The 14,217-nt window shown below is 42.3% G+C and overlaps 1 protein-coding gene across 1 annotated transcript in view; it reads left to right on the top strand.

Moving 5' to 3' along the window:
* LOC126475073 (BAI1-associated protein 3) overlaps positions 1-14,217 on the top strand; it is a 715,757-nt gene that overhangs the window by 536,309 nt on the left and 165,231 nt on the right. Inside the window, exon 15 of the mRNA XM_050102632.1 lies at positions 3,456-3,601. Coding sequence (XP_049958589.1) covers positions 3,456-3,601 — 146 coding nt within the window. The remainder of the gene's footprint in view (positions 1-3,455; positions 3,602-14,217) is intronic.

The raw sequence follows: 14,217 nt of genomic DNA, 5'->3' as shown, positions 1-14,217 counted from the left end.
GTATCAGCCGCAAGCAGTTGACAACAAGTGTATGGGCCTGAAGATGATGTTGTTACAATGTCGAAACTAATTGCCAAGATAAAATCGACACCTTAAATACAGCTGGAGGGATTTCTTCATTTTTAATATAAATTTATACCAGGTGATGTCCCACTGTCCTCCATTTCAACTATGGATGTACGATCATTTAAAAATTGGTATTATGCAAGTTTTTAACAGGGTTTTTCTCCATAAATATTAAAAATACTTCACACTCCTCAGTTTGACCTCCCACCAATGCCCCCCCCCCTCCCCCACACACACCTCTACAAACTATTATATGGGTGATCTGTCACTAACAGTCTACTCCCAACATATAAAGCAGTAATATTTCCTGAATGCCACATTGGTATTGCCTAGGTGCTTGGCCTGATGTTCTAGAGCAGGGTATCCTAAACTGTACTTGGTGGAACACTGGTGTTCCATGGTTCCATGGAAAGTGAAGTACTTCTCCACAAAAACTGGGTATCTTCCTACCTCATCCCCCACCCCTCTGACATTTTTATGATACTATTTTTTTTTTAATTTTATAATTTCTGTGTTACTGCGTTTTGACGCATGGTGCAGGGAATGGCATTTGAATCTCAATGTAGACAAGTGTAATGTGCTGCGAATACATAGAAAGAAAGATCCCTTATCATTTAGCTACAATATAGCAGGTCAGCAACTGGAAGCAGTTAATTCCATAAATTATCTGGGAGTACATATTAGGAGTGATTTAAAATGGAATGATCATATAAAGTTGATTGTCAGTAAAACAGATGCCAGACTGAGATTCATTGGAAGAATCCTAAGGAAATGCAATCCTAAAACAAAGGAAGTAGGTTACAGTATGCCCACTGCTTGAATACTGCTCAGCAGTGTGGGATCTGTACCAGATAGGGTTGATAGAAGAGATAGAGAAGATCCAACAGAGAGCAGTGCGTTTTGTTACAGGTTCATTTAGTAATCGCGAAAGCATTACGGAGATTATAGATACACTCCAGTGGAGGACTCTGCAGGAGAGACGCTCAGTAGCTCGGTATGGGCTTTTGTTGAAATTTTGAGAACATACCTTCACCGAGGAGTCAAGCAGTATATTGATCCCTCCTGCATATATCTCGCGTGAAGAGACCATGAGGGTAAAATCAGAGAGATTAGAACCCACACAGAGGCATACCGACAATCCTTCTTTCCACGAACAATACGAGAATGGAATAGAGGGGAGAACCGATAAAGGTACTCAAGGTACCCTCTGCCACACACCGTCAGGTGGCTTGCGAAGTATGGATGTAGATGTAGCTGTAGATGTAGATTAGTTACGACTTAAAAATGAAGTAATCACTCAATAAAACAAGTTTTTCTCATTTAAAAAAAATTATTAACCTTCAAAGTAAACAAGGTGTGCCATCAAATTCCTAGGAATTTCAAAGTTTCCATGAGAGGAAAAGTTTGGGAACCCCTGGTCTAGAGGTAAAACTTGTACTCAGAAACTGAAAGATGCCAGAATTGAGTCACAATCAGACTACAAAATATTTTAGTCTGCCTTTAATGTAGTCTTCACTTCTCAGTGATATGAAGATTTGCCAAGAATTACACATGGCTCTGATTCTGTGTTAAAATGAATGTCCCTTTTTCCTTAGTAGGATTACTGGAGTTGGCTAGGAGCATGCAAGTCATCAAAGTGGCATCCAGTTGAACAATTTGTACCAGACCATTAGGCCACTTCCTAGATATGAAGCTCAAAAATTAAATGAACACAATAAATAAAATCTGGAAGCTATGTGCACTTTTGTTGAGAGACTACAAGTTAATTGAAGGATCATGTCTGAAACCAGTACTCATTAAAGGCAACATGATAAGTCAGTTCTATAACTACTTTCTGAAGAAATGAGTTGATTCTGTTTGTTGATGACAGCAACATATTAATCACCAGCAAGATACCAGTATAAATGCTGGAAATATCTACTGAAGTGCTGAGGGATGTCTACAACTGGTCACAGGAAAATAAAGTAGCCCTCAACATAAAGGAAACAAATACAGTATGCTTTAGAATGAACGGGAAACAGAGTCCCTTAAATTTAAAACTAGATAACATCTCCATAGATAATGTACCTACAACAAAATTCTTAGGATTCATATTGACAGCCAATGAAGTGGAATGAACATGCTATGAAACTGTCAAAAAAGAGATCCACAATATGTTGTGCACTTAGAGTCCTTGTATCCGCATGCAGTGATGAATGTTTGAGAACTGTATACTTTAGTTATGTTCATTCAGTAATCAGTTATGGTGTAATTTTCTGGTGAAGCAGTGCTCAGAATTTACAAAAAATACTTAAAATGCAAAAGAGAACTGTAAGCATTATAACAAAAAGCAGTAAGTTGCCCACTGCAGAGAACGTTTCAAAATGTTACAATTTTGAACTGTTCCTTGTGAATTTATATTCCAGACCATTGTGTATACCAAGAAAAGTATAGAAAATTATAGTACAAATAGCAGTTTTTATAGCTATACTACAAAAACATGTCAATGTCTTCACCTAGACAGGAAAAAGAAACATGAGACTCAAAGTAGTTTCTTGTATGAAGCTGTAAAACTCTATAATAAACTGCTGCAGAAAATAAAAGAAACAGATAACATGTACTGCTTTAGGAAAAATCATAAATTGTATTTGCTGGAACACTGTTTTTACACTATAAGTGAATTCCTTGGCAAAAATGATTGTCAATAAGTTTAGTCTTACAATGTTTAACTGTATGTAGTGTTTTGATAAGGAGCAAACATGATTGTAAATAACTTATGTCTCACAATGTTTAACTACATGTAACAAAAAATGGTATAAATATGTGAATGCACACAAACTGACAACATACATACGTTTTAAAATGTCTGTGGATGGCTAAATAAATAAATAAACAAATGTATTTGTATAATTGTTAAGACTCTCACGGCCATTTAATGTTATGCTGATCAGTGGAGTGCTTTTGGAAGTTTTTGTTCAATAGTTCCATGGTTGTCCAGGTGATTTTCTGACATTTTGCTACCATGAGTGGTTTACAGTGTCAGAGAATGATAATGTTCATTGCTGGTTTTATGATTTCACGAAACATCTCTACAGGGAAGAGAATCCAAGTTTTTAACAATTACTCACTAGCAGTTGCAGTCAAAATACATACCACTCTTGTTACAAAATATTGCTAATCCATCTAGACAACTGTTCGCTGAAGTACACGAAGCATATTCAACATTCATAGTGAATTCAATATTTTTGACTTCAAACTTAATAAATGGATATCTCACATGAAATTAGTAATGCTAAGTAGTCAGTTCTGTATGATTATTATTCTTTTTAAAACTGTTAATGTGAAAATAGATACATCAGCTCTTCATCTCCCTATTTTTTCTGCTTATACATACATAACAATTGTTTTAGGTACAAGGTGACATTGGACCACAGGTGGCAGCTTTGTGTGTGCAGTTTCAGTCACCTTCTCCTCCAGATGATGCATCACTTCCTGCTGGCTGTGAAATTGGCACTGCTATCTTTGAACTGTATCTTGCATTGCAGGAGTTTGTCAGGTGCAGTACAAGTTTAATGGTTCCAAATATTTTTGAAGTGTTGCTACATGTAATTTTTTGACATTTTGAGTATATAGCTTGTATGAGGCTTCTATGAAAAGTAAATATATAAAAAAAATGTTTCCAAATCACTATATTTATATTTCACTGTATAAATTTTGTGAAATTATCTACATGCTTCTTTAACGTGCATAGATTTGAACTTGGCCAACATCTTCAAACACCTTAAATAAAATAATTTTGGGTGTTAGGCTGCATTGTTGTAAAACACTAATCCAGCTAAACCCCTTATATTTCAACTGTTTTTGCAGCACTCTTCTTCAGGGTGACTAAATGTGTTTTATAATCTTGTCACCTAACACCCAAAATAGTTTTATTCAATCTGACACTGACCATGGAACCTTATGAATTTATAATCTTCACACACTATTTCTTTAGACAGGTAGTCCAGTTTATACATACTTTAGAAATGGTCACTTATGGGAGATAAGAGACGTAAACCAATCTTTTTGTGCCTTTGTCCTTATGAATTGGCAAGTACTTAAATAATCGGACAGAAGGAATCCCTTGAGGTGTCATGTGACATGCGGATGCATTTGACATGGCATGTGGATGAAACATAGTGCAGTGCTGCTGGTGGGTGATGCTGCTGACTCTCATGGAGCTTTCTAGAGTCTAATGTGCAAGCAGAGTGACATGTTTCATTTGTTGTCTTGCGTGTATGCAGAGTGGTATGCTGCAGTCATCTGCCACTGTATGTATGACCAGAATTGGGATTCCTGTTTGTCTAGCTTTGGTGGAGTGTACCCAGAGGAATGGCATCCCACTGTGTTCTGTGGTGATAGCAGACAGACAGGTGGTCAAATACTACAGCCCCTCCCCCCTTAATAGACATGGTGAAGCCATTGGGGTGCAGATGGCCACAGGGAAGGAGGAGATGTGCAGGAGGATGGTGACAGAGGCCCTCACCAGTGACTGTGATGCAGGCCACTGAAAAGGGGAAAATGGGCATAAACATGTAAGAAGCTCAAAAGGCAGAGAAGAGACTGTGTTGTGTACATGACAAAGAGAAGAAGCCATTGGAGGCTGCAGTGTTGATGATGCACAACAAAAAGAAATGAAGTGAAACATCTGAAGAAAAGGCATTGTAGAAATCAAGTGCATTGATTAGGCATGAAATGTAAAGTGGGAAACTAAAGACCCATCCTGAAGACGATTGCAGAGTTGGTAAAGAGTGGAGCAGTTTCAAACACAAAGAGAGGTGAGACTGGGATCCCAGCGCAGAGGCAACAGCAGAACCGTACATAAGGCTGCAGCATGGGTATGGCAGGTGCCTGTTGTGATGGCTGCAGGGTGTACAATGTGCTGCCAGTGCAGGTTGGCAAGAAGGGTAGCAGTAGGACGTTGGCAGATGATAGGAGACAGTTGCTGAAACCAGTGGTGGCCGTCTTGACGCAAGGGTGCCCATGGGGTCAGACATGCAGTAACAGCTGAAGAGAGCACAGCAGAACTCAGTTCCAGACGTGACAGTGCAAGCCAAATGGCCCTGGAGGTCATCAGATATCTCATCCCAAGGGGTCGGAGTAGCCCCATGCAATGAATCACCCTCAGAAGGAAGACCAGCCACGGTTGTGGCCTTCCGGCAGAAGATCTAAGCAGCATTGGCAGTAACCAGTGGAGGCAGCCACCTGGCAGATGTGTAGGTTCGCAAGGTGAGGAGTAGACCTGGAAAAACAACAGATGTGCAAGAATATCATCAAGCAAGTACAACCAGGCTGCCAAAGGTGCCAACACCTGGCCAATCTTGTGAAAAAATTTCCAAGAACATTGAACAGGAGGTGTAGCGAAGTCCACGAGGCCACATATGCTGACCATTATGGAAAACAGCTGGAGGCTGGTGGTGACCAGGTTGGGGCAGCACCATGCTGGTTCCCACAGACTGCGGGATGTGTGCTATGGAGGTGCCTGTCAGAGAAGGTGAAAATGTGATATGACTAAGATCCACATTGAGAAGGGAGGAGACCCAGGAGGGGAAGGACAGCACCAGAGGTGGGTGTGAAGCATCAGTGACAGAGAGGAAAGGAAGGCGAAACGACAGGAGATGTGACAGACCAGGATCAGCAGAGGCAGCTGAGAGCAGTGTGACGCTTCCTTCAGATGGAGAAGGCGTTACAAAGGGGATGGGAGACACAAGAAGCTCAAGGGGGTGACCAATGGTGGAGAGCATCTAGTGCAATAGTGGCTTGCAAGGGCTTGGCAAGGGCACCGGCAGTGCAAGAGTAAGCAACACAGGAGTGGAGCTGGTGGCACCACAGCAGGAGGCATTGCAGCGGGAGGCGCTGGATCAGAAGACACCAGAGTGAGGGGTGCCAGAGAGGGAGGCACTGGAGGGGGTGGCACCAGAGCCAGGGGAATCAGGGCTCAAAGGAGGTGGCAGAGCTTCAGGTAGTAGTAGGGCTGGAGAGGATGGCAGAGCCAGAAGATGCACCAGAACTGGAGAGGGTATCAGAGTGTGAGGATGCATGAGAGCTAGAGTGAGCATCAGAGTCCGAGGATTGTGAGTGAAATGAGCGGTGCCCTGGGTTAGTTGCTGCAACTGCAGTCCCCGTAAAGGGAAAAGCTACAGGAGCAATAGTTCCAGTGCCAGAGGGACCATGGTGGTAAAGGAGATGAGAATAGTGTCAATGAAAGAAAAGTGACACTCATAAGACCATTTGTCATTACCACTTTTATACCTTGGTTCTTATGAGGTGGCAAGAACAGCATGTAATAAAGTTGGGCTGCAGATTACAATAAAAAAAACCCTTTTATTGGTAAACACACAAATAAACACTTCACATTTCTATCATGAAACAAAAAATAATATCACCTTCTGGGAGAAAAGGAGGTTTCATGGTTGATGATAAAGTCTCTGACCATTGTCCAACTCGGTGTCCTTGTTTGATGACTGGTCAACATCCAGTCAGTGTCTATGACCAGAGGTTCTCAAAAGTTTTTTGTCACGCCCACTTCTGAAACAAATTATTTGGTCATCTACCTATTTTTCTTTCCTTCCTCACTAGTCATCATACCTATTGCAAAAATTACCCACAGTGTCTATTTACATCTGTCTAGTTATTGCAACTATCAATTACAACAATAACAGTAATAATTATTTTCGGTCACATGAGAGTTCAACATGTACTGTTCAAAGGTGGTGAAAGTTAACAATTACAACTAGTTTGTAAATAACCATGGCTATGTGTGGAGTCATTGAAAAAGAGCAAGTATGTGTATTTCACTACATACATATTTAATTAAAAATTAGTTCACAACTTAGTTATTTAGTTAAAGTTTAATTGTCTCCATCTGTATTGCTTTTAATTCATTTGGAATGTTTTAATATTTGAAAGATCACAATGCACCAATGATGATAGGACAATAGTTGACATTTAAATGTCAATTTAAAACTGTTATATCCAAACTGATCATCCAAAAATGAAATAAGCAAGAGTAAAAATGCACATTATTCAAAATTTGGAAATTTTCTGACATTTACACATCTAGTGTGATGTGTGTGCTTAAATTTGTGAAGAAATCAGATCCAGTGTTGGCTAGATCTTTGAAATAGCAACTTGCATATCCCCTTCCAGCTGCTGTCAAGACCAATGTTTCATCTTGATTAATGCCACTAAAGAAAGTGTCGACTGGCATGTAAATTGATGTGGAGGGTAATAACAGGTCCACTGCTGTTCTTGCTGAATTGGGATATTCATTTCTAGTCTGCACCCAAAAACTTTTGAGAGAGTTTGATTTAAATGCATTTCAAAGTGTTCCATCACTTGAGAATTTTCTTAGCTCCTTCTCTTCTACTATTGACAAGTAGTTTGTTATGATCTTGTCAAATGGACTGGGGCTCCAGTCACACTCAGATGGATGTCTGGAAATTTATCCAGGAATTGTTGATGAATGTTTTTGAGATGTACTATGCTGATTCTATTAATCTTATGTACATCCATCTATTTTCCTTCACGAAATCATTCAGAAAAGAAAACACCTGGCAGTTACTGTTCTGCATATAGGTTTTCCAAAGTCCAAGTTTTCTCTTAAATACAAGTACTTTCTGACTTAGAAACATAATATCACTATTTCACCCTTGAAGTCATACATTAAGAGTATTCAGTTTCTCAACAATGTTGGCCAAGTGGCATAATATTAGAAGCCATTTTTGTCTGGACGCTATGAGTGTAGGACTACCGTTCAATTGGAAGTTCATCTTTCAGCTGCACAATGCCACAAAGGACTTTACAACAACACAGGCAATATAACTCCAGGTGCAATAGAAGCAGATCATGAGTAGAATCCATTTCCTCACAAAGAATGGGAAATAGACTAGTGTTTAAAGCTTGTACTTTCACAAAATTTACAACACTGACTGCACTGTTCAGCACTTTATTGACTTCCTGTTGCACTACTTTAGAAGCCAGTGCCTCCCTGTATATCATGCAGTGTGTGAATTTTACAGATGGAGAAACACCATACACTCTTGCCATGAACACCTTCTTAGTTCCAATAAATGCTGATGTCCCATTGGCACATCTACAAACTCAGTTTGTCCATGACAGACTGTAACCAGCAAAAAAAGGAATTTACAAGAAAGAAACTATCTTCATCTGTAGTCCTTCCTTCCAGATATTTACAAAGTAGACAGTCCTCATGCATTTCATTTTCTTAGCATTAGCATACAAAAACATGAAGCTGGAAAAGATTTCTGATATTAGTAATGCTGAAACGGAAAACGAGTGATTTTTTTTTTCATTTTCAAGTCGGTCGTGTAGTGAGCCAGCTTCTACGGCTATACACATTCACTAAGTTCAGGGTATAGGCTCAGGTAATGGTAATTGATCAAACACATGATTACATAATAATACATTTATTGACAATGGTTGGTACACTAAAAAACTTGGAGAGGTACTGTCTGAAGTGTGTACATGCTGCAGTTGCATGGACCACGGTAAATAGTTCGACTAGTGATCATGGTCAGTGATCAGTGATGCACTTTCTTCAGTGGTTGAGCATGCAGTCTAGTCTTGCTGATGCAGAGAGACAAATGAAGTCTTTCCAGCTGAATGCACAAATTACTTCTTGTTTCATGGGATGCCATTTGATTTGCGGACACAATAGGACGGAGAAAATGATCAGCACCTTTTCAAATCCGCAAACGCGTCAGTGGAGAGCATGGATTCTACTCAACACACATTGTCTGTGCTTGACAGAATCTGCAGTCAGTGCAAACATCCATGAAGCATGGAGGTCTAGCTCACATTGGCTTTCACTTTTGTCTCTTTTGCACCCATGGCTGCAACATTGCCAAAGGTTGGCCTAACAGTAAAATCTGTGCTGTGGGCAAACACTGCCACTCCACTGTCTCCAGCGTCTCGATGGCAGGTGACTGGTGGGGTGCATGCTGGCTGCATTGTGCAGTGTGATGTCATTATGATGTGCATGGGCGTTCGAAATGGACGCAGCCTTCAGCTCACTTGACTTAGTCCACTGGCTAATGGGGTGAGGGTGGTTGCGAGCCTGTGTGAGGCATTGTCCAGGTAGCTGCCTGGGTTGGGTGGTGGTAGGTTGAGGCACACTTGGCTGTGTGGCGACAGCTGGCAGCATCCATGCATCATCGGCAAATACAGGAGCAGACTCGGCCTGTCCAGTTGCATGGAGAGCGTCATCCATTGACAGGTCATCTGCTAGGTCAAAGAAGTGAAACGGCATCCAGAGCAGTCAAGATGTAAGGTTGCTTGACTTGACTGACCGTGACTTTAGTCGACTTGCTGCTGCAGTCAGACTGCAGAGCCTTCTCAAGATAGATGATCACACAGTATGGTCCTAAGTAGGGTGGCCCAAGTTGTGGCTGTACCATGTCTACGTGCAACATAAAATACCTGCTGCACTGTAAATTTGTGTGATCAAATACTCTGCGGGGGTGCTGTGATACGTCACTGCATACCGTCTGAGCCTGTCCATGTGACTGCACGGACGTTCTGCCTGTGGTGGGGCCAAGGCATCATGTGACAGTGGAACCACCTCCATGAATTTACCAGAAATGGAAAGAGATTGACTGTAGATGATGTCCACAGATGAAACACCCATCTCATACTTCGGTGTTACTTGCAGAGCAAGGAGTATAAGCACAAGTGCCTCCATCCAAGTGATGTTGTAACATGTCAGGGACACTTTCAGCCTCCAGTGGAGCTGCTCAACCATATTGTTAGCTGCTTTGTGGTAGGTAGTCATTCGATGTAGCCACACACCACATTTTTGGGTGACCTGCAGAAACAGCATGCTGTCAAACTGGAAACCAAGATCTGTTGTTGGGTGACTGGGGCAGCTGAAATATACCACCCACATGTCGAGGAAGGCAGTGGTGACAGTCTCGGCGCTATTGGCATTGCCTCTAGCCAGCGTGTGAAATAGTTCACCATTGTCAGTAGGTACTGATTGCCTTGGAACAGTCGAAGAGAGCCCACAATGTTCACGTGGGCGTATGCGAAGTGGTATATCACATCAGGAAGGCAATGATGGGTGCATAGGTATGTCTCAGCTCTGGGACACTAACACATAGTGCAGGTGTGTGCCCATTGCCAATAATCTTTCTTGAGTCCTGGCCAGACAAAATGTTCAGCCACAATCATCACAGTGGACTTACAGTGGGGTTTGATAGCCCCTAGACACAGTCAAATGCAGTGCACCAGAATTTCTCTTGGAGAAATGGTTGATGTGTGCCTGTCAAAACATTGTGCCAAATCTTGTGGAAGGAACTGGGATTGGGCACTAATTTTCATGAGCTGGCTCCAAGTGAGCTGGGTCTGTATGTGTGGGCCATGTCTGTAGCTCTCTCTCCAAGAGCCGATTACACGTCGACAGCTCTTCTCTAGCCTTTTGGAATTCCTCCATAGTTGTCATGGTGGAATAGCTAAGTTCTCATATGCTGGGGAAAACACACACTAAGGGTAACGTGACACACATGAATAAAACATGAACATGAAAAGAATAAATATTCAACTTTCAAACCACATGTTTGCACCATTACAGGCAAGCACAGAAACTTTTGTCTGGGAGTCCATTCAAGATTCCACATTGATTCTGATCATCAAGTCCATCAGCATGTGTTTTGCCTACAGATCACACTGGTCACCAGTGAAGTGGGAAATGGGTGGTTTTTACCGCTTTCAAATCCATCATGCTGTGACCCAGATTTTACTGCTGCACCCACACACTAAGTGGGCAGAAGTGAACCCAGAATTGACAGTAATTGATCAAATATGTGATTAGCTAATAATACATTTATTGACAATGATTGGTACACCAGAAAACTTGTGAAGGTACTGTCTGAAATGTTCCATGCCGCGGTTGTCTGATGATAGTTAATAGCTCGACCATTGATCCCAGAGAATGCACACTTCTCATGCCTGGAAGAGACAAAGGGTGTGTGCCTGTCAAATGCACAAATTGCCTCACATTTCACAGGGTGCCATTTAATCCATGGACATCACAGGATGAAGTGAACAATCAGCACCTGATCAAATCACAAACATATCACTGTGGAGCTCACATTCTACTTGACTCATGTAGTCCACAGCTGACAGGATCTGCAATCAATGTAAATGTTCATGAGCCATGAAGGTCTGGCCCACACTGGTTTTCACTTTTCATGGGCACTGCATTGTTGCTCAAGGTTGGCGTAATGGTAAAATTTGCACTCATGCACTAATACTAGCATGCCACTGTCCACATCATTCTGTGGTATGACTGCCACACTGTCACCAAGTTGCAACATGAAGTTTGGGATGTCACAAGGATACGGTAGTAATTAATTTTTCCTCTGAGGCTGGTATTCAGTTCAGATTCTCACTAAATCTTTCTCGATGCATGATTTCATACATTTTGATGGCACTGGGAAGAATTAATTTCTCACTGATAATGTTTGGTCCCTTTGGATTTTGAAGTTAAGTAGAATACCTTTAGGGATGCTCTTAGGGCTTTCTTTGGAACTGATACTTGTTTTTTGAGGAATCTGACATTTGTTTTTAGTTGTTGCCCATGTCACTTAGAAAATTCAATGGATTTTCTTACATAGACTGGATGTTTTGTTTGCAGGTGTCTCTTTAGGTCTATAAGCTTCATACTATCAATGTCTATTGCTGTCATTCCTCTTTATTCAAAATGAAACTGGTGAAGCCCAATGTCAGCCAATCAACTTGATATTTCCACACTTGAGTTTTTCATTTAGAAATAACATTGCCAATGGTTGGTGTCCAGCTAGGTCACATGCACGCTAGGCAGTGTCTTGGTTGGAGTCCTGGGCTTCGCTGGGTCAAAACTCTGATCAGAGATCTGGGAAGTGGTGATGACTGCTTCTGAAAAATATTACCGATGCATGAGCTGCAGGGAACAGCCAGGATTGGGCCCAAAGGGTGAGCGAGTGCTGTCATTTAGTGGTCATGCAGTGCCTTACATAACCCAGTGGAAGGATTTCTGTGAGGTGTTATGTGACCTGTAGGTGCATATGATGTGGTGTATGGACAAAAGTAGTGCCGTATTCACAGCACTGCAATCGGCTGCACACACTGCTGGTGGGTGATGCTGGCCCCTCTTGTGTATTCGCCTTGAGTCTGGCATGTACACAGAGTGAAGTGTTGCTTATGTTGTCTGTCTTCTACACAGAGTGACATATGTTGCTGTTGTCACCTGCCACTATTTGTAAGCACACAGTGGGATTGTCATGTGTGTCTGGCTTGGGCAGGGGATGCATAGATGTTGGATAACCTGCCAGCCCCACATGTGTTTCACAGTGGTAGTAACCAGGTGAGTGGCCGGATACAACAGTCTCTTGACTGATATCACTCTTCATATGTATATCACTGTTGTTAGTATTACAGTGTGAAGTACACCTTGCTCTTTCATGTTCAAACTGAAAATTTTCCAACCCAACTTCATAGGCCTTGAATCAATACAGTCGGTAAAGAGGCAAATACATGTTTAAAAATGCTTTCCAGAAATGTACAGTATGTTCTGGTATGGAAAAAGAGTTTATGATGGGAAAAAATGAAAAAAAAAAAACAGATAAAATCAAACAATGGAAAACTCAGGATGGAATGTGACAATATTACGAAAAGGATAGTTGCTACTCACCATATAGTGGAGATGCTGAGATGCAGATAGGCACAACAAAAAGACTCTCCACAGTAAGCTTTTGGCCAACAAGGCCTTTGTCAGAAGTAGACAACAGAATACACTCATGCGCATGCATGCACACATACACACACACACACACACACACACACACACACACACACACACACACTCTCTCTCTCTCTCTCTCTCTCTCACACACACACACACACACACACACACACACACACACACACACACACACACACACACACACACACACACACACAGCTCATGACCACAGTCTCTAGCAGCCGAAACCAGACTATGAACAGCAGTATATGACAGAAGAGGCAAGTGGGTGGGGGTAAAGAAGAGGCTGGGGTGGGGAGATAGAGGGATATCAGGGTAAGGGTGGGGGACAGTGAAGTGCTGCTGCAGGAGCATGCAGGGTCAAGATGGAGAGAAAGTAGTGCAGCTGGGTGCAGTCGGGAGGTTAGACAGAGGGCAGGGGAGAGGGCAGAGGGTAACAGAAAAGGAGAGAAGAAAAAGGCTGGGTGTGTTGGGTGGAATAAAGGGCTGTGCAGTGCTGAAATGGGAAGAGGGAAGGGGCTAGAAGGCCAAGACAATGACTAACAAAGGTTGAGGCCAGGATGGTTACGGGAATGTAGGAAGTGTTGCAGGAAGAGTTCCCACCTGTGCAGTTCAGAAAATTTGTTGTTCGTGGGAAGGATCCAGATGTCACAGGCCCTAAAGCAGTCATTGAAATGAAGAATGTCATGTTGGGTGGCATGCTCAGCAACAGGATGGTCAAGTTGACCTTTGGCCACATTTCGTTGGTGGCCATTCATGCGGATAGGTAGCTTGTTGGTTGCCATGTCCATATAGAATGCAGCACAATGGTTGCAGCTTAGCTTGTAGATCACGAGTGGTTTCACAGGTAGCATCAGCATTGATGGATGAGTGGTCCCTCTCAAAATACACCGAGTGTCTCAGTGAGGCCTTTACAGAATGTAATTACCATCCAACCTTATACAAAAACAGATCTCCTGTGCCTTACCTCTCCAGTCACACAACACCTCCCAAAGTTTGACCGCCCGGCTGCAGAGAAGCATTTCCCTCATGACTCAGTACCACCCAGGACTGGAGCAACTGAATTACATTCTCTGCCACTGTTTTGACTACCTCTCATTGTGCCCTGAAATTCCCACTCAATATCGTCTCCTCCCCCTCCTCCTGTCCCCCTCCCCAGAGGCATTCCACCACCCACTGAACCTATACAATATTGTTGTCCAGCCCTAAACAGCCCCTGCTCCCAAACCCTTGTCTCGTGGCTCATATCCCTGTAAGAGACCTAGATGCAAGACCTGTTCCATACATCCTCCCACCACCACCTACTCCAGTCCGGTCACAAACATCACCTATCCCATCGAAGGCAGGACTACCTGTGAAGCCAGTCATAT

The sequence above is a fragment of the Schistocerca serialis genome, chromosome 4 (genome assembly GCF_023864345.2).
Source record: "Schistocerca serialis cubense isolate TAMUIC-IGC-003099 chromosome 4, iqSchSeri2.2, whole genome shotgun sequence".
Lineage (NCBI taxonomy): Eukaryota > Metazoa > Arthropoda > Insecta > Orthoptera > Acrididae > Schistocerca > Schistocerca serialis.
The sequence above is the reverse complement of the archived record's forward strand: the minus strand, read 5'-3'. Positions and strand labels throughout refer to the sequence as shown.